The sequence below is a fragment of the Drosophila suzukii genome, chromosome 3, assembly GCF_043229965.1.
Source record: "Drosophila suzukii chromosome 3, CBGP_Dsuzu_IsoJpt1.0, whole genome shotgun sequence".
In the NCBI taxonomy this organism is placed as follows: domain Eukaryota; kingdom Metazoa; phylum Arthropoda; class Insecta; order Diptera; family Drosophilidae; genus Drosophila; species Drosophila suzukii.
The window spans coordinates 66338792-66366308 of record NC_092082.1 but is presented as its reverse complement, the minus strand read 5'-3'; the positions used below and the strand labels follow the sequence as shown (position 1 = coordinate 66366308).

Sequence of the window (27517 nt, the reverse complement as noted above, 5' to 3'; positions counted from 1 at the left end):
TATTTTTTTCAAAATGGTATTTTAAATAAATAAATGTATATGTTTGATCATAATATATTCATAAATGTTATTTTTTTTTAACATAAATTTATCCAATAGTTTTAATTCGAAATATTTTTCCCTGTGCAAGTGTACGCTTTAAGCTAAGGGCACCCAGCAACCAGCGGACGTCAAAGTCGGAGCCAGCAACGTGGCTCTTTTATGAAGTAATTAAAGCGCATGAATTGGCCAATTGTCCAAAAGTCGGGATCCGAGGCGTCGTACAGCAGGTTGATGTGAATTAATTACTGACCCCAAAGCGCTGGCAATTTTCCAGGTGCTAGATGCCGTTAAAAGGCTTCGCCGGCGAAAGAGTCTTGGCCTCGACTTCATAGAGCCGCAGCTCCAGCTTGGCCAGTTGGCTACTGTTCAGTGCCTGGAGATGCATAGATAAGCGACCCAAGATGGAGCAGGATTTTTTGCCGGCGAAAAAGTTGATTAGGTAAGCGACGGGCGAGTGGAAAGAGCCATCCAGGCTGTTATGAACGGTTCTTTTGGGGCATAGATTAACCCAAATTAGAGATAAGTGCGACAGAAGCCTTTAAAAGCAGATTACAGATAGCTAATGGAGAGGTCATCAGCGAGATGGGAATAATTTGATGCTAAAGTGCACCGAAATATTTATTTCTAAAGGAGTTTTACAGCTCAATGCTTCAATTTCTTGACAGAACAATATCTGGTTGTTAACCTTATAACTGTAAGTAATTACCCCCATCTGTATTTTACGTAGACGCTTGTAAGCTACAATTAAATGTATCTATTTATAGTTACTGAAATGTTGTAAACTAACTATATCCAAAAATTACATATCTATAATCTCTGTTGGCTAAAACTTAACAACTTAAAATTTCAAAAGAAATAACCTTATGATCTAAAATTTCAGTGAAACATCTAAAGATTTCAACATGACAGTCTTCAAGGTGGAAAAAAATCCAGGTTGAAGCATCTAAGCCAAGGCCTTTCTGCAGCATTTAATTTCCAGAGCTGTTATAAAAAGCCTTTCCTGTGGCAGTGATTGACTAACATGGAGTAGTTAAAAATACTTTTCTTTATGTCAGTTAACTGCTATCAAAAGGCATCGAAGAGTGCATCAAAACAACTTCCGCAAGTGGTTAACACCTTTCAAAATCAAGACTCACACCCCAAAATATAAAAAAAACCCGTACAGTCAAAGCCATTTTGTGTTGCAGTCGAGTTGATCGCACCATTCTCAAGTGTTTCCAGTTTTGCACTGAATTTCTGGATATCTGAACAGTTGCATCTCGAACGTCAAACGTAAGCGGAAGAAGTAAAAGTTTTTGAAGTACTTTGTTCATAATTATAAGTATACTCGTACAAAGGAAGGAAAAAGAAAAATAAGAAATAAAAATGAGACAATGAAATTGAAAGTAAAACAAAAGTGCTGACAAAAAGCATTCAATCATTTGGATATAGATATAGTTTTATGAGCAGGCGGAAGTCGAAACATAAGGAAGCTCCCCTGGTTGTCTAATGAAAATTCATGATGAAAAATCAAAACTCCATAAAAATCAATTAACATTTATGCCCGATGACAGTTTTTGATTTGTTTATGAGCCAAGCTAATTCGCCTTCCCCATTTCTCAGATATTTTTTTGTATTGCCATGACTGTTTGGCTTGCAGTTTGTGTGGGTGTGTGTTTTTATTGGCCACTTGGCATTTTATAAGCAATTATCAAGCTTTTTAATGTCGACTCTATTGCGATCAGCAATGTGAAAGGTGTCAGCCGGCAGCGCAAGGTTCTCATCCGGAGTTATGAACAATTAAGGCAAGAATTGATGTTTGCCTGCTGTGGCAATGGTTAATATTTGCATCACGTCGCCATATCAAAACCATCAGCAAGGCTATGAATTATTTATAACTAATTCAGGCACTCAGATGCATCATCAAATGACCTAACCCCTGCTGTGGAAATGGATATTCCAGAGGGTGCAGATGTGCAAATACTAATGTTAATCTTTAAAATTGATTTAAATAACTATGAACTACTCCATGAGTTTACATTTGATGGTTATATCCTGATTTATTCAACTAATATTCCTATTACTAATTTTGTTGTTGCTTTATAAGTTAAGTATCTTTTTTAAAGACCGTCGTGATTGTAATTAGTTTAATAAATTCGCACAGTCGTTAATTACTACATATTGCTCCTTCGCTATTTATTCATATAGACAGTTATATCCCCCGCTGCCAATTATAATTTATAAACTTTTGTTTGCATTTCCCAACGGCGGCAACGCCTTTATTTATTAACTCCCGTCTCTTTTGGCTTCTTTTTCGACCGAAACGAACTAGATCCCGGCTGCAGCACAAGCCAAATCACGACACTATCAATTAGAGACACCCAACAAGACAATTGTTTAAATGTTTCACAAAGAAATAGCAAAACTAACTCTGTCCCGCTGCTTGTAACTCGTTAGCGGGGCGTGTCCCTCTCGTTTATCATTTCAAGAGTTTCGCAATGAAAAAACCAAAAAAAATAGTTTTGTTTTTGTGCCTTGGGAGCGTGTATTACAAGCAGAAATACTAACCGAAATTGCTCCAATTTGTTTGGGAACTTTTGTCGAAACTTTTAATTATGCAAGTGGACAGCACCCACAAAAGCGTTTCTCCATGCAGATGGATAATTTGCATGAAATTAGCTCCGACGGGGAGTCATAAAAGTGTGCCCCACTTGGAGGGTTAGTTGGCAGCTTTTATGGGGCCTCCCAGCCGATAAGGGAATTATTGTTTGTCACACTGACTCAGTTCTGCTGCCCACTTGACCAACTGAGGTCCCGGAGAAAAGGCTATGAAAACAAACTGCAAATGGGATGGGAGACACCCAGACTGTGACCAGTGTGTTGGGATGCCCTCAAAACATAGCTGCAGAGGCAGTCAAGTGCACCTGCCTACCCTTGGTTCCTCCCTCTCTACACAGAAAAAAACTTTTAATAATTCAGTTGTTAAAAAAGTTCTATAGGATGAAGATTTTATTTTAAATTGAAATTGGTTTTTTCAACTGGTTTCATTTTAACCATACATTATTTTAAACCAAACTCCAGTGACCATTACCCTTAGGTAAGCTTTTTAAATTTCCATTAGCTACCCATAGTTGACTTTCGGCATTTACGAATCATCTTAAAATATTAAAAAAATTTGAGTAAAAGAAAATCTTAAAAATGTAGCAAACTATATGGATAAGCAATATCCGACGACCCATATTTAACATTTTAAAATTCATAATAAACTTTCATAATTTTGTAGATTTTATGGAGGGTGTTTTCAGAATTTTGCTAGTTATTTGCAGAGTTCTTTTCGATGAAACCCCTTGGGAAGACAACTTGATGGGACTTCCCTTGACTTTTCTTCGAGCGTAGCTTATAGATTGCACACATAGGTGCCTAGGTGCAACCTGTGGCACAAACGACGACGCGACAGAGGAGACACAATGCCACTTGCCGTTGGTTGGCTTCCTGCTCAGAAAGTCCAAACATGTCATGGACTGACTCCGAGTCTCCGATTCTCCGACTGACTGCCTTTCCCAAAGACAGTTTGCGGTTTTAGCTCTGCGTAAAGACGGAAAGTGTTTTTTTCTTGCTCCTCACCTTCTTCCTACCAAGCGCCTGTTGCAAAAACATGTCAGGGCGACACTTTGACCAAGTTGCAGGTTTCTTTTTCTGTTTTTATATAGACAACAACTTGCAACTCGTCGTCGACGGCAGCAATAACAACAAATGCGGCGGCAGGCGGAGCAGCAACAACTCAATGCCAAAAGTGCAATGAAGAGTAAAGTCAGGGTTAGCCAGGTACAGACAGACTTTGCATAGTTGTCAATGTGCTGCGCGGGTCTTCGCTGGGAAGCTCCAAAAAAACATCCAAGCCCAGTCGGGCTAAAAGAGTTGGCCAAACATAAATAACCACAAATTGGAGGTGTGGAAACCCCACAATAAAGAAGTTAAACTTATAGTTGCTTGAACAATATTTGCACGCTTTATAGCCTTGTTCCACTTGCACATTAGTATTTATACATATATTTCATCTAATAATTCAGAGAGATTGCAGAAAAGTTGCCTTTGATCCTATAGAATTCTTTATAATAATTAGATATTTGCAGAAACATTGCCTAATACATTCTATATTAAAAAGATACGATCCTTTTGTTTTTTTATAACGATATAGTTAAATATCTAGATACTTCGTTTTGAAAATGTTCTGTTTATCATACAAATATAAAATTTTAGTAGTTTTATAATATTTTGTTTGGGCTTGTTCTGAAAAATTCTGATAGGGCTTAGTATTTAGGCTTTCAAAATTGCTCCTAAAAATAAAACTGCATATTACATTTTGAAGTTGCAAAAATGTTGTTTAAATGCTAAGCTTTATATGTAATTTATAAATATGTAAACAACTTAGGGAAGTGATTTGAACACCTCAATTATAATTAAATAATTCAATAGATAAAGATTTAACTCCAAAGGCCATTGAATCACCCCTAATGCTGACTCATTTTTACACAATATTGGCTGATGTGATTCGATTTGAAAGCCCACATTAATATTTGTTTTGTTGCTCACCTTTTTTGCAATTTGTTTTAAAAAAGCCAGACCGCAAGGCGACGAATTTGGTTTGAGAATGGAGATTTTATATAGCAAGGTGAGTGTAAAATATAATTTATGTACATTTCAATGTGGCGACTTACAATAAGTAAAAAACAAACTCTCTATGATATCATATAATTCAAAAACGCTTTTTGAGAAAGTATTTTTCTCAAAACCATGAAAAATAGATCAAAAAATGAAACACTAAGAGGATCGTTTAAATATCGTTTCATTAAGACGAAATCCCATTTGCATATCTTGTAAAGTCAATCAAGGAGCCATAAGAGAGAAATGTGTGCCACAAGTCGAATCGAAGATTCTGGGGCCAGAACTTGTGGCGTGACTATTAGGCAATCTAAATACACATTCGGATATTCGCATAGATCACCCATCATTACCCACACGCAACGCCTCTAAAACTGTAAATGTTACTTGCTTAAAGACCCAGCAAACAGCCAGCAAGAAATAAACAAAAATAATTACAAACAAACAAAACGGTGGCCGCTTGCCGGTTGCCAACTGTGATGGCAGTGGAAAAGCGGGTCAAAAAGCAGTTGCAAATGTTAAAGTGATTAGCACAAAGCTGCCAGGCCCGCGGGGCGAGGGCCAAGCGGGGCAATTAGCCAAACAAACCGAGGCTCAAACGCAGAGCTGCCAAAAAAGATGAACATCATCAGTGCGAATGGATGAGAATGAGACGGTGGATTGGATAGTTGGATGCTTGGATGGGCCAGATGGATGCTTTCTAGGCTAATAGCGCACGAAAGCCCAGGGCCTGCAAGCTGAAAAGTCACCTGATTCTGCTGAAAAGGTTTATGCAAATCACCTGGGCCATCTGCCATGCTGCGCCAGCTGATGATTTGACAAATTCCGATTGGACCCAATAAAATAGTAATAGAAAAAATTACAACTTATTCCCCCGGTAGCTGACCATGACAATGCGATGCCATCGAAATGGGAAAAACTGCAGAGAAAAGACCCCGGCCGGCAGAAAAAGCATCACGAATGGAGCGGAAATTCCAGGGAAAAGCTGAAAACTAAATCTTTTGATCCAGCCCAACCCCTTCCCGGCTAAATCAAGTCTAATCGAATGAGCCAAATCTATTGTTGCCAGCAAAAAACAAGCAGCAAAATGTTTTTTTCTTCTTTTTTTTTTGGTATTCGGAGGCAGCCTTTAATGGTTAAGCAGTTTCGGTTTCCTGTAAAAAATTTGTACAAGAGAAATATTTTGTTGTTAAGCAAAAATAGATCTGGCCAACCAGCCGCACGGCCAATGCCAAAAGGAATGTAAAGTGAGAGGGGGCTGAAACCGTAGCTGGACATGAACCTGAATCCGAGCTCCAACTTTAACTTCAGCTCCAAGTCGAACCCGAATCCGAACCGTTAAAAGCGTAACAACAAGTGCTGGCCACAATTTATTGGCCAAGCGTGTTGAAAAGCCAAAGCACAAGCCACGGTTTCAGTCGCAGACGAGACGACAACATCGTCAATGAGCCCCCTCCTCCAGAGCCTCCTCCGCCCCTGTCTTTCTCTTTCTCCAATGGCCAATGAATGGAATTTCGCTGCATCGCCGCTGAACTTTGCTAACCTTTCCAGCTAGCCAGGAAGCCAATTGCCCATTTCACCGGGATACCCTAACTTCTGAAAGTTCTTGCCAAGCGGGGATTGGTAAAATATTCTTATTGCTCTTATTGAAAATATAGATTGTTTAGGTATTTGGTTGAATACTTTACACATTCACACGTATGTATCATATAACACATGTTGGGCAAATCACTAACTATAAAAACTACGAAAACTTTATTTAATTATATTATTGTTTACTTTGAAAAATAATAAGATCATAAAAATAAGAGATTTGAACTACTAGATTATATAATTAAATCCTTAATATCATATATTTATCTATTTTTGCATTTTGAAATAATATAATAAGTGAATCAAATATTGAACAATGAACCCTTATTTATTAAAAGGGGAAGGCTAAAACAATGTTTTAGTCCTTCACACCTTTTTTAAGGGTATCTAGAATTCTAATTTGAGATAAATTCTATACCAGATAGCCTTTTTTTTGCCTTACTTGCTATCAACATTAACATTTATCAACTGCTACAGTTTTTCGCCAGCCCCTCCTTAATTCCCCTCTGCTCGTCAACCATTTTACTTGGGCGCAAACTTGTGCTAATGATAATGATGATACTGGACACGGAATGGAGAGGGCAGAGGGATGCTCTCTCTCCTGGAAGTTGTTTACCAAGTTGCCAAATGGCCAATTCGCTTAGCTAATTCATATTGGCAGGCCGTTTGTCTTTATCGCCGCCTGCCATCGCAGACGGAAATTTATTGATAGCCAGTGAAAGGCTTGGGAAAACTTAACTAGAGTTGAGCCAAAGTGAGTCCAAGCCTGCAATTGAAGCATTATAATTCACTTCATTAATAATTTATTCTGACCCACATTCCCCACAAAATCAAGCCAGCCAGATCAAGCCGCAAAATAAAAGTTAAATTAGCTTTTTCTCAGGAATGTCTTGAGGTATTAAGCGTACCCTTTACTTTGGTAGGTATTTTAAGGTATTAAAAAAAATAAAAAGGAACTTAAGCTATATTATTTTTGAACTGAATCCATTTTATAATTTATATATAGTTTTTGGTATATCTTATAAGTCCGTAGAAAATTTGTAATAAAGTATTCCAAAATGATAAAAATAAAGTACCTATGCCTCTAAACTATCTGAATTATTTAACCCATTTTGATTAGTCAAGTTTTCCCAGGGCATTGGTTAGTCGAGCGAGAGTTAGTCCTACGTTTCTGTGGTTTTTGCAATAATTAAAGCTCATCTTCGGAAACCGTTTTGTGACTAATTTAACCAATAATGAAGCGTGTTCTGTGGTGATTAGAAGTTGCCCAAAAAACCGAAATATCAGTAAAAACAGCTGAGGGGAAGGCTCCGATGGAAAGCGGGCCACAAATTTAACGTTCATTACGCGCACGGCTTGACGTGACCATCGGCGGTGACGCGAGGTTCGTGGGCAGCAGTTTCTATTTGGGTTCTGTTTTCGGGAGCCCCCGCCTGCCTCACCTGCCCCGAAAACGAGGGAAATTGAGATCCATTTTATGAGTGGAAACTCAACAATGTTTTGGCTATTAGTTAGAATGTTTCTAATATACCTGCGGTACTTCGGAGCATGTGTGTGGCTGCTGCGGGGGAAGCTCAACAAATTGAGGCTACTGTTGCACACGACGCCGCCATCGAGGGAACTTTGCCACTTCACTCCCCAGAACGATCTGTCTGCGGTTCAGTGGAGTTCTTGGCTCTTACCATTTTCCTATTTTTTCTATTTTGGGGGCCCTAATGAGGCCCGGCTATTGAGTTATGATCGTACAATTTGCCGGAGATACTTAAGATACTTGGCGGACCACCCGGGCTAAGACATTTGCCACTCATCAGGCCGCCCAACTGTAAATCTCCGTGGGGAATGCGGCGGAGGAGTGCTCTTCGGCAGCGTTCTTGTCAAGGCGGTGGATTGGAAAATTGCCGGGCCAGAGGTGGGGGCCATTTGGCTTTTCCCGGGGACTCCAGAACTCTTTTGTTCTCATTAAGGTCTTGGCTAAGATCGGAGGTTGTACGTGAACTTTAATGTTTGTCGAAACTGGGAAGATTGTGGAAGAATAATTTCATCCTTTGATGGCTAACAGCTAGCTACAAATATTTTATTCCAATTATAATACCATTGCTAACATTTTCTTATACTATGGTGAACGTTTGTTCAATAATATTTAACCCTAAAAAGGTGGAAGGTTTTTTCAATAATATTTAACCCTAAAAAGGTGGAAGGTCTTTTCAATAATATTTAACTCTAAAAAGGTGGAAGGTTTTTGATCTCGAAGGCTTGCATTAGGGTTTTGTTAATTATAACAATATTCTATTAACTTCAATGATGTTCAATATCTCACGAATAAGTTATCAAGTTAGAAAATATGTAGCCTAATGTTTTTGAATAATATATATTTTAAATTGTTTTTTAATAACATATATTTTTATTAAGGAAATATAATTTTTAAGCTCTGACTCTAGATCAGAATAGTTTGTTCGACCCTCTGTCTAAGGAACCCCCGATAGTCCGCCTAACAATATTTGGTTGCACTACCCACTCCACATACTCACACACTGCTGACACACTTTACATTGATTTACCTTCGTTGAGAGCCTAGAGAAATGCCTTCGAGTGGTTTCCACGAAAACGGACTGGGCCTCGTTTGGGCCACGTTCACTTTGGCCCGAAGCGTGCCACTTGCTGGGGGCACATGGGCTGCACGAATTTCGGCGACTGTAACAGTTGCAACCTGCAACTGAAGCAAACGGGAACGCCCCATTGTTCATCGATTGTTGTAAAAAATAAGAAAAATAAGGCCTACAACAAAAAAAGTGACTCACGCGCTTTTGTGCCTATGCTTTTGGCCAAGCCACCTGTTATCCTGCACAGAGGAAAATATTCTTAAAAAGAGTTATTTTGAATTGGAATTGAGTATTACGAATTCACATGAAAGTACCCAAATTAAATTGCTTTTTTTCGGTGTACACGGCAGCTCTGTCAGCTAACTGCAGCAGTTGCAACTGAATATATGTGTCACACATCGAGTGCCGTTGCCTCGGGAGTTTTCATCCACCTCTCGAATTGCCCAACGCACCGAATGTGGAGCAAGCGACACAAAAACATATTTAGTGGCTCCGCCTAATCTTTTCTGGCCACGAATCTGGCCGGCGTGTCTATATAACTATATTTATATACAGATATATGGATGTCTGTGGGGTCTTTATGCAAAATGTCTGACACTAGAGCTGCACTTGTCTTCATGTGTGAGCCAATAGGCATAAATTTGGCTTAGTCCAGGGGAAGGAGAAGTGACGATTTGAGGTGCGTTTATAATGTCTTGCCAGCGGGAACAGTGGTATTTCATATACCATACGAGCTTATGTTACATGAAATTGAGTTTTAAAGTCAATGATTGGACTAATTTGTTTTAATTTACATTCTTTTTAAATACATAGCGCCCTAGTTTTTTTGTATATTTTACCTTGTTCGTATAGACATTTACAAAATATATAATTTTGGAGCGTAATTCTGATATAGAATATAGATATAGATATACTGTAAGAATCACAGAAATATTTAAGGATTCCAATTTAATATAATTTTCATGCGATACATTGTGTCTTTTTTAGGTATTCTTTTTTATATATTTCACTTAGTTTGCGGAACTCGACCCACTGTATTCGGTCAGCCGAAGTTGCGTGTGTTGTTGTTGACTTTGTGTTGCGTGTTGCAAAATCTTTTGGGCAAATGAGTCAGTCGCCAGTCGGTTTTGTTTGCCTTGCTGTTTTCCCCGGCCACATTGCCGATCGCCCCATCGTTCCCTCTTCGCAGATCGGCGCCTTCTTTTGCATAAGTGGCGCATGCGCAATATTGATAGCTAATTGTACACAGATGGCATCAAATTTGCTCATGCAAGCGGATCTCTCTCCTCCTCACCTTCTATTTTCTTTCATTTTGCATGGGGAAAAACTCACACGCACCGAGGAATGGGAAATTAGAATTGCCCGGCAGGAGAAAGAGATGGATGCAAGTGTAACAAGATTTCCATGTTGGAAGGCTTTTATCCATTTTCCGCCCCTCACACCGCTCTTTTTGCGGCACAACGCCCACTGTCGGCTTGGTCAAATCAAGCAGCCAGTTTTCCCGCAGCCTCCGTTTTCATTCTATACCCTACATTAGAGCTGTATAGCTACAGTTGAATTTTTGTATCGATATTACTTTAATTTGGAACTTTGATAGAAGAAATATTTTTAAATTGACTTTTAAATTATTGTTAATAGTGCATACAAAATAATTAATATCTGGAAGCACAGGGATAAAGCCAATTCAAAGTCCAATTATTAACAACCTCTTTACTTAATAACTAATTACTTAAGAATATATTCACTTCATTATTTATGTCGTATTGTAAGCCTACGTTGTTGAAGTTGTATACCTCACAACAAATCTATTAGTCAACTTATTTAGGGATCTGCTTCTAATTTTTCAGTTTTCCCAGGGTTCTAAAGATGGAATCGCTATTGCTTTTTTTATGTATACGATTTAAATCAAGGGTATATCAGCATTTGCTTGTCAAAAGTGCCCCCTTTTTATTGCTAATTTTTCGCTTGAGTAAATTGCTCTGATCATTTCCTTTCGCACCACTCCCCCCTCTGGCAGACCCCTGCTACCCCCCCTGCAGCCCACTCCCCTGCTGATTAGATTTTGTGAAAGGCGCTGCCGCTCTGCTTTTGCTGCCACTGCACCAAATTTGCCAAAAAAGGGAGCGCACCACATGCTGGGCGGCGGGGAAATGGAGGCGGTGGAAAATCCAAGCCGATCCGTGGGAGAGTGGAAATGCATGATGGGATGGTATGGGATGGGATGGTATGGCATGGGATGCTGCTACGCCGGCATTCGGACCCCCCAGGGAGGGGTTTGCCATACGTGTGCGTTCTCCAGGCCCCAACTTTTCCCCCACCTCGGCCCCCACCCCATTTTCCACCCCTTTGCCAAGCGATTTTCCTTGGCATGCTAACGGTAAGCGTGACGCATTTTTTTCGTCTCGTTTGCTCTGGTTGCCTGTGTTTCGTTGGCTAACATGTCGCATCATTAACCCATGCCGGCCGTTATTATTCCGCTGGCTTATTTAGCCCGAATTGCGCACACAAAACTTATGCAAGCACTGCAGCGGTCCACTAAAACGAAAATCGTTTACATTTCGAATCGAAATTGGCTGCAACGGTCAGTGCCCCATTGTTACGATTTTCGCTATACTCTTTTATTGCTCGACTTTCCACAATGGGGTCTACGGGTAGGGCGTTGGTCCGCTCCGATCTGTCCAATTATTTGCGTTAGTTTAACTTAGTTGTGTAGCTGGCCCAACTTACATAACCCGAAAAACAGCGTGCAGGGAGATTTCAAAAGCTTACCTGGAAAGAGAAGAAAAGGGAGTTACAATTTAGACTGAGTTGTCTGGGAAAAAAGTCAATACAATTGCTTGGGTTTGAGAAATGGTTAAAGAATAGGCATTCCTTTAAGTGCGTAGTTAAAGCTATATATACGAAATAAACATAAATTATTTATAAATTTTTAAAAATATTTATAAATTTAATTTAAGCCTGACGAAATAATACTTCATCAAGCAAATAATCCTCAACTATATTATTTCAGCAAGACATCAAAAATGTTATTTTTACACCATTACTTTAATTTCATCGAAATTGTAAGCAGTACCCTGTTTCAATTTTTTTAAATAAATATATTCCTTATAAGAAATACTTTTATTTTTAATTTTATTATAGAAAATACAATTTTAGATTTTATCCCAAATTACTAGAAAAAGTTATTAAATAGTTGAACTTTTTTTTAATTTGTATAATTATGTTAAACACATAAATACCTTACAGAGAACATTAATTGTGTATTTCAAATGCCTAAAATGCAACTTCTGCATATTTTAGCATTCGGAAACTACCCAATAATTCATATAGAATTAGTTTTCATGCATATATTTGTAAAGACAGATGAGTAATTATTTTTTAAAGTTTTCTAAAAAGGCTGCAATAAATAGCTATTTTAATGTATTGCTCTTGAGAACTACTTTAATAATTCACACTTGCTGTCTTATTTTCCAAGAAAAGGCTGCCCTCCCTAACAGCCAAATAATAATGTGTTAACCTCCGTTACGTTCGCCGATGCCCTAAAGCCGTTTGCCACACCGTCACCGTTGGCCCCGCCTCCTCCGCCCACATGGGGCCCACATCCTAGCCATCCCGGTGATCTAATCCTCCCCCTTCCACCGTCGAACTTCCAACACCCAGAAACAATCCAAGCCACCCAACACGCCCCATTTTCATGCCTCGAACATTGTGACAGTTATGATCGGCGAGGTGCATGTGAGCAGTGGGTGGTGGGGGGAGCCAGAGCTATAGCTATAGCCATACTAGTGATGGGTTGATGGAGGGGGGCGGGGAAGGTCAGGCGGTCATCGCATAAACTGACGAACTTTACGAGTATGTGAAGAGTTCGCTCCGGCGACGGGCATAAATTTTTCGGTGGTCCCGGTCGGAGAGATAAGTAACGCCCACAAGGAGAGCTCTCTCACCTCCTCCGCCCACACCTCCGCCCAATTTTCCACCTCCCACCCGATCCTGTGTTCTGTGCTCCGTGCTGCCTGTGAATTTTCCGTGCTAAATTGTTAATAAACAAGCGCCTAACAAGCAACAGTTAGGAAAACTGCGAACAACAGTTTACAATTAGACTTTCAACTATTGCCGCCATCTCTGGCGAAGATAACCTCCTATCTACCCCACCCCCTGCTCCACCATGTGTGTGCGTGGGGGCGGGATGGCTGGCTCCAAGAACACCCCCCAATGCCACCCCCGCCCACTCTCGGTTCCAACTGACAAGTGGGCGTGGGCAACGCTTCCGCTTCCCCGAAACTGCAACTAAAAAGTAATACCACCACAGCAGCAACAATAGCTGTGGCTGCAAAACACAGTAAGGTCTGGAGCATTAATTGCGAGTCAAGAGATCGAAAGTCAGAGCAAAGTTAACAGTTAAAGTTAAGGCAACAGCAAAGGCAAAAGCAGAGGAGCGCGATTCTCAGGCGCTTCAGCTAAAGATTCACTCAGATAAACATCTGCCGCCGATGGTGGTGGTCACGTGTGGAGAGCATTAGAACAATATGATCGAACTACTATATTAGCATAAAAAGTACCATAATCCTATAACACGTAATACAACAGAACTTTACAGAAAAACTTCTTTTGGGAGTTTTAATAAAGAAGCTTAAATTTCAGATTCCATAATTTTTTAAAGAATAAAACTGCCAAATTTACAAAAAATAATATGGAAATGCAGTTATAAAAAAACAAAAAAATTTATAAATAAATTATTTTTTTAGGAGTTTAAGACAGATAAAAAAAATTTTCTTCTAGATAACGAAGCTATTTTTCCATTATCAAAATGTCATTAAGAATTTATCATATAATTTTTCAACTGCTTTAAATAATATTACGGATTTTACATATAAACTTTTTATAAAACTAACACAACTGTAAAAATATTATGAAATGTATTTTTTACGCTGGCCGTTACCTATAAAAAAAAATTATAAATAGTAAATATTTTTTAAAAATTCCAAATCTGTTTATGAAAGCGTACTTGCTTGCAGCTTACGAAATGTTGTAAAATCAGGTCTAAACATTACATTAAATTTTCAATATATCGTTTTAAAATATAATTTTCAGAACAAATTAGGCACACTATTTAGAGTAGTGTCACGAACTCATCTCTGGCACACCGGCAGTTGCTGCCAGCAGTGTGTCAATCCCAAAGTCGAGGCGAATGTGGAATTAGAATGTGTGTTTGGAATGCTCGGCTCTACGGCTCTTCTGCTCCCCTGCTCACTGCAACTTACACGCTACAATTTTCGTGTTCCATGCTGCCTGCTGGTGTCCCAGGTCCAACTGCAGCTCCAACAGCAGTCCCCATCCGAAATCCAAGTCCAAATCCCAATCCCAGCCTCAGCCGCCGACTTGGTCGGCAGCAGGAGTTCGGATCTGGCCAGAGCCAAGCCTGACTGGGCTCTGTTGGTTCTGCTGGCAATTGTACAATAATTATAGACTTTGAATTGTGTTTAACACGCAACGTCGACGTTTTTCCAGCCAGCCAGCATTCGGCATTCTGCATCCAACGGATACCGGCCAACCGGCAATGCGCTTTCACGTTCTCAACTCAACTCAACCGAACTCCGAAAACTCTGGCCAACTGGATTCGATTCCTTGGCCTGGCCTGCGATTGCATTGGGAATTTATTTGCGGCAGAGGTCAAATATTTGATTATCGCGAACACTCGCAGCGCCAAAAACCAAAAAAACCAACCAGCGAAACGAGTGTGAAAAATTTGATGGGAAATTATGGTGCAACAATTGTGGCAATGCCTTCCAAAGTCGTTTAATGGCAATTTATTAGCGCAAAGTAAAAGGTTTTCTTTCGGGATTCTCTTCCTTGGGGTCCGACTTTTGGGCAAGTAAGCAAATTATTGCCACTTGGCAGCAGCAGGAGCAGCATTCGAGGCTGTCGGAGCAGTCAAAGCATCCATCCAGCCGGGGATCGAAGTCAATTTGCCTGGGACTGGGATGGGTGACTGTCATTGGCCGGGGAAAAATCGAATGAATCGAATGCCGGAGACCCTGCTCTTTATTTATTTAATAAGAACTAACATAAATAACTTCATTTATTCATCCTCAAATTTCGTCTATTCCTGAGACTTTTTTAATATATATCAAAATATTAGTTAATATTTTAATAATTATTTAACTTGAAAATGTAAACAGATTTTTTCTCTTGGAAAAGAAGTAGTTAGGTGCCCTATTTATCTTACATTTTTGGTTGTTTTCTATTAAATTAAATTAAAACTTGATTTTCATCATAGAAAACGAATGGAGAATCCTTTAAACCACAAATGCAATGCATTTTTTTTAAATATACTTTTAGAATTTGGATGTATACTGATCGTATATTAATATTTTTAGCAATAAATAAGTTTTGTTTTGTATGAAATGACAACCCAAAATTCGTTGCTATTTTCTACAAGACACTACCAAATATTATGGCAAACAAATCAGAGTTCTACATCACCTGGTGAGAGCATAGAAAGTCAAGGGAAAACTCATTCTGCCTGCCTGTCAATAAAATAAATAATAATGCTGCATAAATATTCCTAGCACTTTGGGAATGGATTTTCTTTTTTTTTTTGTTTTCGGGGGGATGGGCTGGGGAGAATAGGGAGTGCGGTGGGAAATTCGGGATAATAATGTTATTCCATGACTCTGTCCAGAATGAAAGGGTGCAACTGACGGTGCCACAGACACAAAACAAAGCCAGGAAAAAATGGTGAAAAAAGAGAAATAAATGAGGCATCGTTTGTTGAACGCTGCAGTCATTGCGGCAGCCATTTGTTGCAGTTGTTGTTGCAACGTTTTGGCACTATTAACCTACTCCGAGAAATAACACCACGAACGATGAGGAGAGGATGACGCTGATGCTGATGCAGATGTTGGATTCCGAATGCCGAATGCTGAATGCTGAACGCTGACAATGGCCATGAGTCTTGGGTGAGGAAAGGAAAGAGACAGTCACAAATCAGTCGGCACATAACTGTAAATGCCCCCTAATAATATAAATTAAACGCTAGCTCAGCGGCTAATTGCAAGTGATACTACCCGAAAAAACCGTAAAAATTCCCACTACTCCCAATGATTTATGAGCACAGCACTTGGCACGCCATTAAAATTGTCAACCTAGGCAAGTGGAGGCAGCACTTTGATTTCGTTTAATTCCACTTTGCTTCGTTTTATTTTTACGGCCCCATCTTGTCTATAGAGGATGGCCCCAAACTCGGGGAGAGGTGCTAAACGAGCTGACCTTCACAGATCTGGTTCCAACCCAGCCAACTAAACCCAACTCGTTTTTGTCCGCAATAGTAAATGGATTTCTTTTGCATATGAAAGGTGAGTTTTTGTGTGATTTTTCTTAGTTTTATTTGTTTAGCTCGGCGACGTTCCCCCCACTTCTGGTCCATCTTACACCATTCGAATATTTAATGATCTCTTAACACGCAAAAACACGCAAAAGTAAACATTCTACAATCAATTCTGATTGTTTCTTCTTTTATTCGTTGGGTGTTGTCTGGTCTTCCAAATGAATGGAATTTGGTTTCCTCATTCTAAATGTCATAATATTTGAATATCGCTGTTTGGGCAAGCTGACCTGTTGGGTTTCAACGTGGTTTTTTCAAGGTTATGGGGTGGCAATCATTTAGGTACACTATGAATGGTTTCGGTTTCGCTTTTATCTATGGTGTATTGAAATCGTAGTTTGAATAATGATAGAGGTGACAATATGTCAAACGAAGCAGAAAGTATTGTTACTTTTATGATTGCTTATATCAGGTTCACTCCGAAAAATGTATAAAAATGGGCTTTAAATATTTTTTATGATGTATATATCCTTCACAATAATGTAACAGAAAATATACCGTCTTAAACTTAATAAACAATCAAATACTTTTATTTTAATTAAGCATATTTTAATAGTCCCCAATCCTAGTCATCAAGTACTTAATTAATAATGGCTGGCCAAGCAGTAAATGACAATCAACCCATTCGGCAATCTCATCCATCTGTACCCCCAAATATTTCTGGCTAACCTTCGTTAACTCCAATTGTCGCCCTACCCAAAACAATAAACACTGAGATACCAAGTAATAAACAGAGGGAAAAACAGCTAACGGCATATTGCGCCAACTTTGTTGATCAGACAAACGCACAGACACACACAATTGCACTCAGTCAGTTAGTCATTCAACTGTAGTCACATATTTACTTATGATTATTAAAGCAACAACAGCAGGATTTCATAAGCGGCCAGTGAGCAAATGAAAATAATATAAAATAAAACTGACTTCGTATGGGCAATAAAAATCGCGCGCAAAACGAAAGACTTAGGCAACGAACTTGCAGCACGGCCAGCGGAAAGTTTAACAGTTAAACGCAATTTAACGCGCCAACAACAACAGCAAAGAGCCAGCAAAAAAAAAGGAACGACAAAGAGCCAACAAAAATATGTGCAAAAGTTAACAACCATTTGTTCTCACAACATTTTTACGCCAATTCACAAAAAATAAAAACAAAACAACAACAAAAAAAGATACCAAAAAACGAGCCCCAACAACTGGAGGCAGGAAAATGAGTTAGAAGCTGCGACGACTTCCCATTCATGAGCTGCTGGCGCTCGAGGAGCGGATTGGAATGGAGTGGAGCGGTGTGGAGCGATCCGAACGATTCCAGCCATCTAAACGAGCGGGGAGGCGGAGGGGCGGGGCAACTGCGGCCCACACACAGAAATGGCAATAGCAAATCCACCAGCAGGCTGCCGAGGCTGAGGCTGGGCCAAAAGCCCCACAGCCAGGCTCTTTGGCGAATGGCAACCGCAGCCAACAACAAAGTAAATGAAATAAAATTGAATTGTGTGTTTGACTGTGCAGCAGTTGCAGTTGTTTTTTGCTTTTCTCGTCGCTGTTGTTGCTGTTGTTGCTGTTGTTATTGTGTACTGGCTTCACGACGTTGCCGCTGCTGCCGCTGACGTTTGAGGCCAAGTTTAAGGTCTTCCTGTTGCCAGTTGGCAGTTCGCAGTTTTGCAGTTGTTGCTGTTGTTGCTGTTGTCTTAACTGTTTTCACTCGATCCGCCAGTATGGCCTGGGTATGAGTGTGTGTGCGATAGTGCGGTGCATGTGGGCTGGCTCTTTCAGCTTCCTGCTGCAACAAGTGGCTACCTTTTGGCATACCCTAACTCAGAAAAGGAGATGACAACGAATCTGGCATCGCAGATAGCTCGAAAGCTGGTTGACAAATATGCATCATCTCTGTTTCAAATAAGTCAATCAAAGGAAAAGTCTTGGAAATTAAACAAGTTTAAGTTTATATATAAATTCGTTATCTTAGTATTTTATATAGTAAGTATTTATTATATAGTAAGGATTATTTACACAAAAAATATTAAAATACCCTGTTAATTTGAAAGTTTCTGCTTGCTTTACATTAAACCAGTATGTATTCTTTCCTCTATTTTAAAGCTTTGGAGAAACGATCATATCATTTAAGCAAAATAAGGTATGATTGCCATAAATACTCATATTATTTTGTGTATCATTTTCATAAACTTGTTATAAAAAGTCATGGCCAAGTAAGATCATTTTGTTATAATAATCCTTCACTAGCATTGCATATTTAATTTTTAAGCTTAAAAATAAAATGTTTGTTTCAGTCTCATGATCATGATCAGTATTGGACAATCTTCAGCAATGTCCTATAAATTCCCATTACTAGGGTATTTAATCAGCGGCTGCCTTTAATCCCAAAAGCCCGCCTCATTCTCGTTATCTATTGTTGTTAGTACCGCGATCTGCTATCGCCGAAAAAAGCCGAGATGGAGGGGATACAAGCGATTCCAGTTCATTCCGATGTTCCTCTGCACATTTCCTGCAGCGATCGCTTACTCTTGGGATGGCCCCCTGCCACCCCCTTGTAGTGCCGCCACTGTGGGGGGATGTGGATCCCCCGCAATGCGGATGCCGCCCATGTGTAGCAGATTTAGTCAAATGTGCTTAACGGTTAAAATGGGTTTGGTTTTTCGGTTAGCTTGGCTATCTGCTCTGGGCGCTTCTTTCCTCCTGTTGATTTCTTTTGTTGTTTGAAAAATATTGTTATTATTTATTTTTATTTGGGCTTTGTGTTTTTTTTTTTGGTTTCTCGTATCTTTTGGCACAGCTACAGCAAAGGGGAGTTGACCCAGGGCCCAAGCAGATTGGAGCTGCAATTTTTCTCCGCTTTGTTGCTGTTGTAGGTGGCGTATGCTTAATATTATTATAACTGCCGGGGCGGCTCAGTGTTCTGGCAGGGATCGCGGATTGCGGATCGCGTTTGCGGTCAGGGACCAACCCAAAACCCAAGTCGATCGACCAGGCCCAAAAGCAGATTGGGGTGGGGGGAAAACCTGACCAATTGTTAGTCGGTTAGTTAGTGAAATGTGGGTGGGTGTGGACCACTGGCCAGGAAAGGATGGAAGAAAATAAAGGAGGTATGACCAGGCCGGGGCGTTCACTTTAATTAATTTTTCAATTTGGGTCACGGGGTAATCTGCCCCAGCTCAATTGACATTTCCCTTGGCTTTCCCCGCAGCTTACATAATTTAATTAAGAAATCATCAGAAATTATGTATGAACTGGAGAGTGAACAGTTTTTAATTACGGCGCAAGGGAAAAGCGAAAATCTTAATTAAAGTTCAGGTCGCTCTGCTGCACAAATTTGAAACGCTCTTCAATGTCCATAAAATATATATGTTGAAGCCAAGTCGAGGAGATTTTTAACAGCTTTTTTTCTTCATACTTGTCCCGTCACAGTTCGTTAAACTGCAACTTAAGATAGTTTTAGTTAACGCTTTTGTTGTAACGCTTTTTTGTCATTTGCGATTACGTGAGCGGCCGCGTGCTAAATAACATTAAACAGCAATTTAATGAGTGACAAATTTATGACTTTAGCCGACAACAGAAACGAGAAAAAAGCTAAAATACATCGAAACATTTTAGTGCATTTAATGAGATTTTGTTGGCAGCTGTGTTAAATTATATAAATTTATAATGGCATTTTTTTTAGGGTATTTGTATTTTGACAGCTCGTCATAGAAAGACGGATGCAATGACAGTGAGTAATGTAAAGAAATCAGTTACGGGCTAAATTTAGATGTATGGAGGAGAAAGTCAAACATGTGGATCCTTGGTTTTGGCAAATAATGAGGAAATACCCTATTAATATCTACAGTTTGAAGTTAAGTAAGAGATGACTTATTGTATCTGCCGTTTTTAAATGAGAACCGATTTAACTTACTAAATAAATACTCAAAGCCTAACTCATTTCTTCACTTCAGTTTTATTAATCAGACTATTATTTCAACTTTTCACCTCCTACAAACTTGAAAAATACGTTCATCGCCAAAAATAAAATCCACTTTAATTTGACTGCTCACAAATCATTTGATTTAGCAATTAAACAAGTCTCCCAATGTTGAGTGGTAAAAAAATGGACCATAAAATCTATTTCATAAATATTTAAAGGCAGATTGATATCGATGGACAGCTTGAAATAAAAGATCTGCATATACTTGTGCGTAAAACCTCAAACTGGCTGTAATAAATAGCCTGAGGTTAAGCCCAAAAAGCCTAAAGCGGATTGTACTGAAACTAGTTTCCATTCGCTTCGATCTGGAAACGTGTTTGCTTTTCGAAAACAACATGAAAATAAAGATCAACGGCGGCGAAAAAATAAAAAATGATGTAAATTAAAGCTCTTGATATAAAAACGTAAATTAAAAATTAGTAAAAACGGCAAATCAGCCAAAAATTGCCATCACTCGTTGCTGGCTTTAACCTTCACATTTTGCATAAGATTAGTGTTTTTTCGGATGATTGGTTGACATGGTTGAAGATGATGATGATGTATGCCATATCCCAAAGTTTAAACCGAAATTATCCTACTTTGGAATAGTGGCAGTAGAGTTACGACATATGAGTAAAAAAGATGTTGCTAAAGTGGGGCAACTCTTTGATATTTGAGTGGAGGGGTATACAAATGAGTTATGCTTGAGGAAGGTATTTAATTTAAAAACTGTCAGTGGTAAAATAAAATTGGCAAGCTCAAATTACAATTTAATGATGTTAATTTGGGTTGCCATAAATTAACAATGCAAATACTATGCATTTTATTGGTTGTCAAATTTGTTTTATAATCACGTTTATTAAAATTTATTAGGTCTTCCGAAAATAAATCCACTTAAGGCGGAGATAAACAAACCCAGAGACTTAATAACCGGTTGCAAATAACAGTTAACATTTTGCCCCTGGCAGAAGGCTAGGGAAAAGAGTTCACATGTGAGTGCTGCGGTCGGGCTCATTACATTTGACCTCTAACCTTTACATGGCGTGCACGAAGATTGGGCAAAGGTTAACCCCCCAGTCTGCCTTATCGATTGGGGAGACCCTCTGTGATTTGTGTTTCGTGAGTTTCGCTGGCATTATCTTTGTCTCTGCCTAATTAAAGCGACACTGATATGTGCGTTTTGTGCGAAAATGTTTTGCCGGGTTTCTAGTTTCTACGAGTAGTTGGCCCTTTTCAGCACTTTCCAAACTGTCAGGCGCCTTGGCACTGCTCGTAAATTCCCTTGCCCAAACGAAAATTAGCAAATCTTCTCTTTTCGAAAGTCTGCTCTGTCCCGAGAAGCGAAAGAAACTTTCTTGTATCTCAACATTTGCCATTTGCCATGCGTCGAGCATTCCGAATCTATTTGGATGCGCGCGCGAATTTCAACTGCAGGCCGCGCTCAGAATATCTAAGCAGCCGCAGACACATCTAGGTAGTTCCCAAGTTGCAGGGCTGACAGAATGTGGTTCATTTGGTCACTGGGTTAGCTCAGTTAGCCGGCTCTGGGGCCCAGAGCAGCACCCATCTTCCCACTCCCACCTGCCCACCTGCCCACCTGTGTCCCCTGCGAAAATTGAAATGGCAGAGAACGCGAGCCGCAAAAGGCAAATAACAAATTGTTTCGGCCCCCTCCCGTCCGGCGATCTCCGCGCTTGGCTGTTGTTGGCATGCAAATTGAGCGCCAGACGCCAACGCAACTTCAGCAGAAACTTCAGCCACATCGCCAACAACAACTCCGCCTCCATCCATTGTTGTGGTGCACAGAGAGAAACCAGGGGAACAAGTCAAAAAACGAACTAGTTGAAATCACACTAAAATAATCTAGAACCTTAAGTCTATTGTTTAAAACTAAGTTATTTGTGTGTTGAACAAACATTATAAAGGTAGGTAGCTATTTGATGACTTAAATGTTTTGAGTTTTTAAATAAAGGATTTACTCAATTTTAATGTCTTGAATAAGTTTGTCTTGCTTTCCACATATTACAGTTTTTGTCAAAAATTTATAGGATTCTGTATACAGCAAGTGACATGAGTAAGATAAATATTATAACATGTGATTACGTAAAATAATAAATTAAAATTAAATACAAATGAAGGAAAAAATCAAATTTATGGCACAATTTCCAAATAATATTTTGTCTTTATCATAAAAGGAGTCATCTTAAATTGTACTAATGGAATAAAAATACTAAAAACTTGTTCCTTGTTAAATACTGTTTAAGGTCTTAGAATATTTTTGAATCACTAAGTAATATTAAAAAAAATACTATCTTTGAAGTTTCATTGCAGCTAAAATAATTTTCTTATATTTATGACCCATTGATTTTAAACAATCGTCTTAAGCTTAAGCTCATTAATTTTCTCCCCGTGTAGGCCAACGCAATTACAAACAAACTTCGCTGTCCGCTTTTGGCATCCACCTCCTCCAGCAACAACAATAAAAAAGAGAAGTAAAAAACTTTGAGATTTTTGCCCGGAATTGTCGTTGAGTGGCTGCTGACGTTGTTGCGGAGGCTCCCCTTGAAAAAGGTGAAAGCAAAAGTTATGTTCTATTTGTTTCACTTGAAAGGCAACAATAACGAAACGAAAACCGAACAAAAAACTAGAGGAAAAACTATGTAATTTTCCAGCGGAGAGTCTGTCCGTCTTTCAGTCAGTCAGTCATTCAGTCATTCAGGGCGATAAAACGGTTCACGGTTTCGCGCACGACTCGAGTAAAAGCAAAAGCTGCTAAAAACCTTAAATTGTTTATGGCTTGCTGGCGAACGAGGAAAAAGGGCTCTGAAAGGAAAGTGCCAGCAGATGGTGGCCGTGAATGGGGGGGACTAAAAAATATGCATGAGGATTTTGGAAAAGAGCTTAAATTTAATGTTTTAATGGCATCATAGAAATTCTGGGCGACCCCCTAAAATCGATCATGATTTTATGGTAAGTATTTAAAGCCACATAAGACAATACAGATAGTGTATCGAAAAAAACATAGTCAGAGAAAGCAACTATTTTTGCATTATTTCTACAATTTTGAGTATCTTTTGGCGTCGTTAAGATGAGTTTTAAATAAATCCTTTTCAAAGTATTACATAAAAATTTATTGGCTTAAAAATAATACCAAAAATCGAAATGCTACACTATTTATTATATAAATAAATCTGTAAGGTATGCACAAACTATAAAATGTTTAGTCTTGTACTGGTGTACTTTTTTTGGATGGTTTTAATTGATTTTAATAAATACAATGTAAATTTTGCATTGATTGAGATAATTCCCATCCCAATTAGTTATATCAAAATATATTCTATAGTTCAGGAAGTCATGCTCCCTATTTGCATTCCCATAATTACACTGACTTTCCTTAATTAACTTAACAAATCCGATTGGTGATAAAAATCTGCTTATCTAGGATAAAATCGTATAACGAGGAGAAAACAATAAGCTGAAGTGCATAGGAAATCCGCATCCTATTTTATTTCCCCTGCACAAAATCTCTAGCTAGCTTCACTTTTATCTGATCATCGAGCGAAAACAAAAGCCTCAGCCAATTATTAGACTTAAATAAAGTATTATGATTACCACAAAACCACAAAGAGATCCGTCCACAATCCAATTAGGCGGCAAAAATGTTGTCGACAAATCACCCAAAAGAGCCAGAGAGACCGAGATCAGCATCAATTTTCGAATCGCCAATGCAAGAAAACGAGGCATGCAAATCCAATACAATTGCCACACAATTACGCTTACAAGTTGGCGTTTCCTGGCTGCACCCGCGCCATAAATATATGGATACCCCCCGGAATTATTGTGAGTTTTGAAAGTGAAATTTCTTCGTGTCTCGGCGAGTCAAGTTTTTTCTTTCTCGTAGGTATTATTTGGATGCTGGGAGACTCTGGCGCTGACGCTGATGATGACGTTGATGAACAAACAAACGAGGCAGCAACAAGTTTTCGGCCCACTCCCCCCTAACATTTACATTGGTGTCCCCACTTGACCACTTGACGACTTCTGTCAACGGCAAATGAAAGTGTTTGCCACAAGGCGATGATGATCTTCATTATCGTGCAGAGGATGAAGTTGATGAAAAGGGGGCGAGCTAGATTGCGGGTGCCACTCATCAGTTTTTATTACCACACATACGCCGAGCAGCCTCTATGAAAGAAAGAAAGAAGAAAGTGAACCCTCTCGAGTGGCTGACCGAACCTCAAAAACTCTTCTCCGCACCACACACACCCCACACCCACCGATCTCAGCAGGGAGTCCCACGCTTCAGGTTGCCGATTTCGAGCACAAGCTCGGCCAAAAATTAATTGCCAATTAAGTGCTTTTGATAATCGCATTCGATTTGCTCAAAAACGATAAAATCGAAATATTCATAAAAAACATTTACTTAGCTGTAGAAATTGAGCAAAAAGTATTTCATGGCTAAACGGTTTTTTATTTGGGAAAGTTTTGCATAAACATTTTGGGGGGGAAAATGACAATTTGCGCTTATAACATTTTTGTTACGGTAGGTTTTAGCTTTATAGTTAGTATATATTTAAATTAGAAAATATTTTAATTTTTTAGACAATTAAGTAAATTTAAATCACTTGCTATCTTTTATATTTCAACTTACTAACATAGAATTATACCTTACTCCCTCATAATTATAGGTATGTAATCTCTATAGTATTGATAATGACAAGTTGTAAGAATTTCAAAAAGTATCTGAAGCATTACGAAACCTCCCCATTCACAGATCTATTACCAAAGCTCTCGAGAGTCCCTTCCTCGGATGTCAGTCTTCGCACATGACTGCATGATTGGGCAAAGTAATTGATCGACTGATCCGTGCGAGTGATTTTTGATTACGTGACACACCAGCCCAAACACTCAGCCAACTCATCCGCCTGCAGCAAAAAAAGTACGCGGATTACACAAAAAAAATCAATCATCATCTGTGGCAGAGTTTTCAATTGTTTGGAAGGAAGGTTGGACCTCGCAAACAAAAAATACGTTGACAGTTTGACTTTTACTTTCCAAATTGTTAGTACGACATCGAGTGGCAAAGTGTGGCAGAGTGTTCGGGGGGAAATGGGGTGTGCGGGGAGGGAGTTTCTATCTTGCGGTTGGCTCTGTAATTATTTCATTGAATCGTTTTGCTCGGTGAAGCGTTTCAATTGATCGACTGCCGGCACTTGAGAAAGTTTTATTTTTTATGGTATTTCTCTTCAGAGCTTCTTTCCTGCATATTTTAGGTGTACTTATAAAGACGTCGTCTCGAAATTGATCAATGCGATGCTTCGGTACATCCGTCTCAAAGACTTTCAATCAGGAGGAACACAAAAAACTCTTGATTTCTATAAACCGCAGTTGCCAATTTTAATTGTGTGTCTCTCCCTTTCACTCTCTCTCTCCGAAAAGCCTGTAATTAAAGGCTTTTCGTCGTTACCAAAATTTTTCCCGACCTCAACAGAATCGACAGTAAAAGTAACACAAAACAATGTCTGCAAACAAAAGTGAATGTCAAAAAATGGACAAATGAAGTCATGAACTTTGTAGCTTGTAGATACAATTGTGTCTACAAATTGCTTTTAATTAAAAACTGTCATTTGGTCAAGGGGCTTGGCTCTTTGGAATGAGTTTCTTTTGTTTTTTTTTATTTTCAGAAGCTTAAGATTGAGTCTTCATTTATAAGATAGTTTGAAGTAATGATGAAAGGAATAGAAAACTGCATTGGTCATGTCCTATTTTGATTATTATTAAGCTTACCGACTGTAGGTTTTATAAAGAACACAATAGAGCTGATTTACATACCTGAAAATAAAAGATTATAACGATTAGATTTCTCATATATTAATTTAATTTAACTATATTTAACCATTACCATTACCATTAACCATTAACATAATTATAATGTAAAAAGTAAATCAATAAATAAAATATTAATGCGCAGTCTTGATAGGTGGTATCACAATTTAGTTTCAACCAAACTGTCCCTTTACAAAAAAAGTTATATTTTAAACTGTTATTTAACTGTGAACTTGATTACTTCATTTCTGGTTCCTATATTATTCTCTATTAGAAGCTATAATCCCGTTGATCTCCATTGTAATCCCCCTCATTTAGCCCAGTTAGTACGGTAATCCAGTTAAGAGACCCCGAACGGTCACACGTTATTACTCTTAACTGGAGCGCTGTCATAGAGGCCCATTAAATCGGAGAAAAAATATAATTCAAGGCACCTGTCAATTGCCTCAAAAAATTAGCCAAACGTTCGCGAGGTCTCAAGGCAATCGAGCCAAATGTTCCAGTTCCAGCTCCAAGCCATAGACTTGAAAACGTTTCTGCCGCTCTTCATCCCAACTAGGGTCAATGCAAAGTCCTCTCCCCGCCACATTACCTCTCAATTAGGCGCCCATCGGTGTGTTTTGACCCAGTTTAGAGCTCGGCCGAGAGCGCCTTGACAAACAATTAAGGCTGGCAAAAAAGGTGAATAACCACCCACGACTCGGTTTGGCGGCATGTGACGGAAGTGACCTTGTCAATGGATTTTTGGACTGGTTTCTGATGGGGGTCCGCTGCCACTACTATGTATGTACTCCCCCACGTTTCTCGGAATCGCTTATGTCGCTCTTTCGAGGCTCAACCTTAGCCGAGGTCGATAAACTCGGAGGAAATTTTCATAATTTTACGCCAGTAGCTTTTCTTTTCCCCCAGAAGCTACAACAAAAAACAAGGAGGGGGAGTTCAGAAGAAAATTTGCATTCGCTGTGAGGTAATAAATATCCAGCTGGTCAGCGGCTAGCTTGGGCCATCGATCGTTGATCCCCCATTCCTCCTTCGATTCAGGTGCATTCACATTTGAATTTCAATTTCAAATTGAACGAAACGAATAGGAGAAATAACATAAAACTCGCATGCGAGAAAAATGAAATCAAGTCAAAATTATGCGCATAAGTTGCAGGTTGCAGGAGGTGCAGTGGGGGAAGCTGCACTGAGAAAAATATCTTGCAAATGACGAAAATTGGGATTTAATTGGCAAAAAAATAAATAAATATTCCAAATAAATAGTGCACCAATTCAATTAATATTCTTCAGAGTTTCTTTCTAAACGTATTCATTCTGATTCATTATTATTCATTTGAATAATCCTTTATATTCATACATTTCAAGTGGATGAATACAGTTTAAGTTCAATGTAGAAGCCTCAAATCGACACCATCCCTGTCTTATCAAAATACATATAAAAATTCAAAAAAAATAAACATTTTTTCCAGTGCACTCTAT

At 39.0% G+C, this 27517-nt stretch overlaps 1 protein-coding gene across 2 annotated transcripts in view; it reads right to left on the bottom strand.

Annotated features, from left to right (window-relative positions):
- LOC118878050 (homeobox protein prospero) overlaps positions 1–27517 on the bottom strand; it is a 54833-nt gene that overhangs the window by 8664 nt on the left and 18652 nt on the right. The window contains exon 2 of one of the 2 annotated variants that reach the window (XM_065866102.2): positions 11627–11645. The exons of the other annotated variant lie outside the window; for it this stretch is intronic. Coding sequence (XP_065722174.2) covers positions 11642–11645 — 4 coding nt within the window. The 3' untranslated portion in view covers positions 11627–11641. Of the gene's footprint in view, positions 1–11626; positions 11646–27517 lie in introns of those variants that run through there. 2 annotated transcript variants of the gene reach the window in all.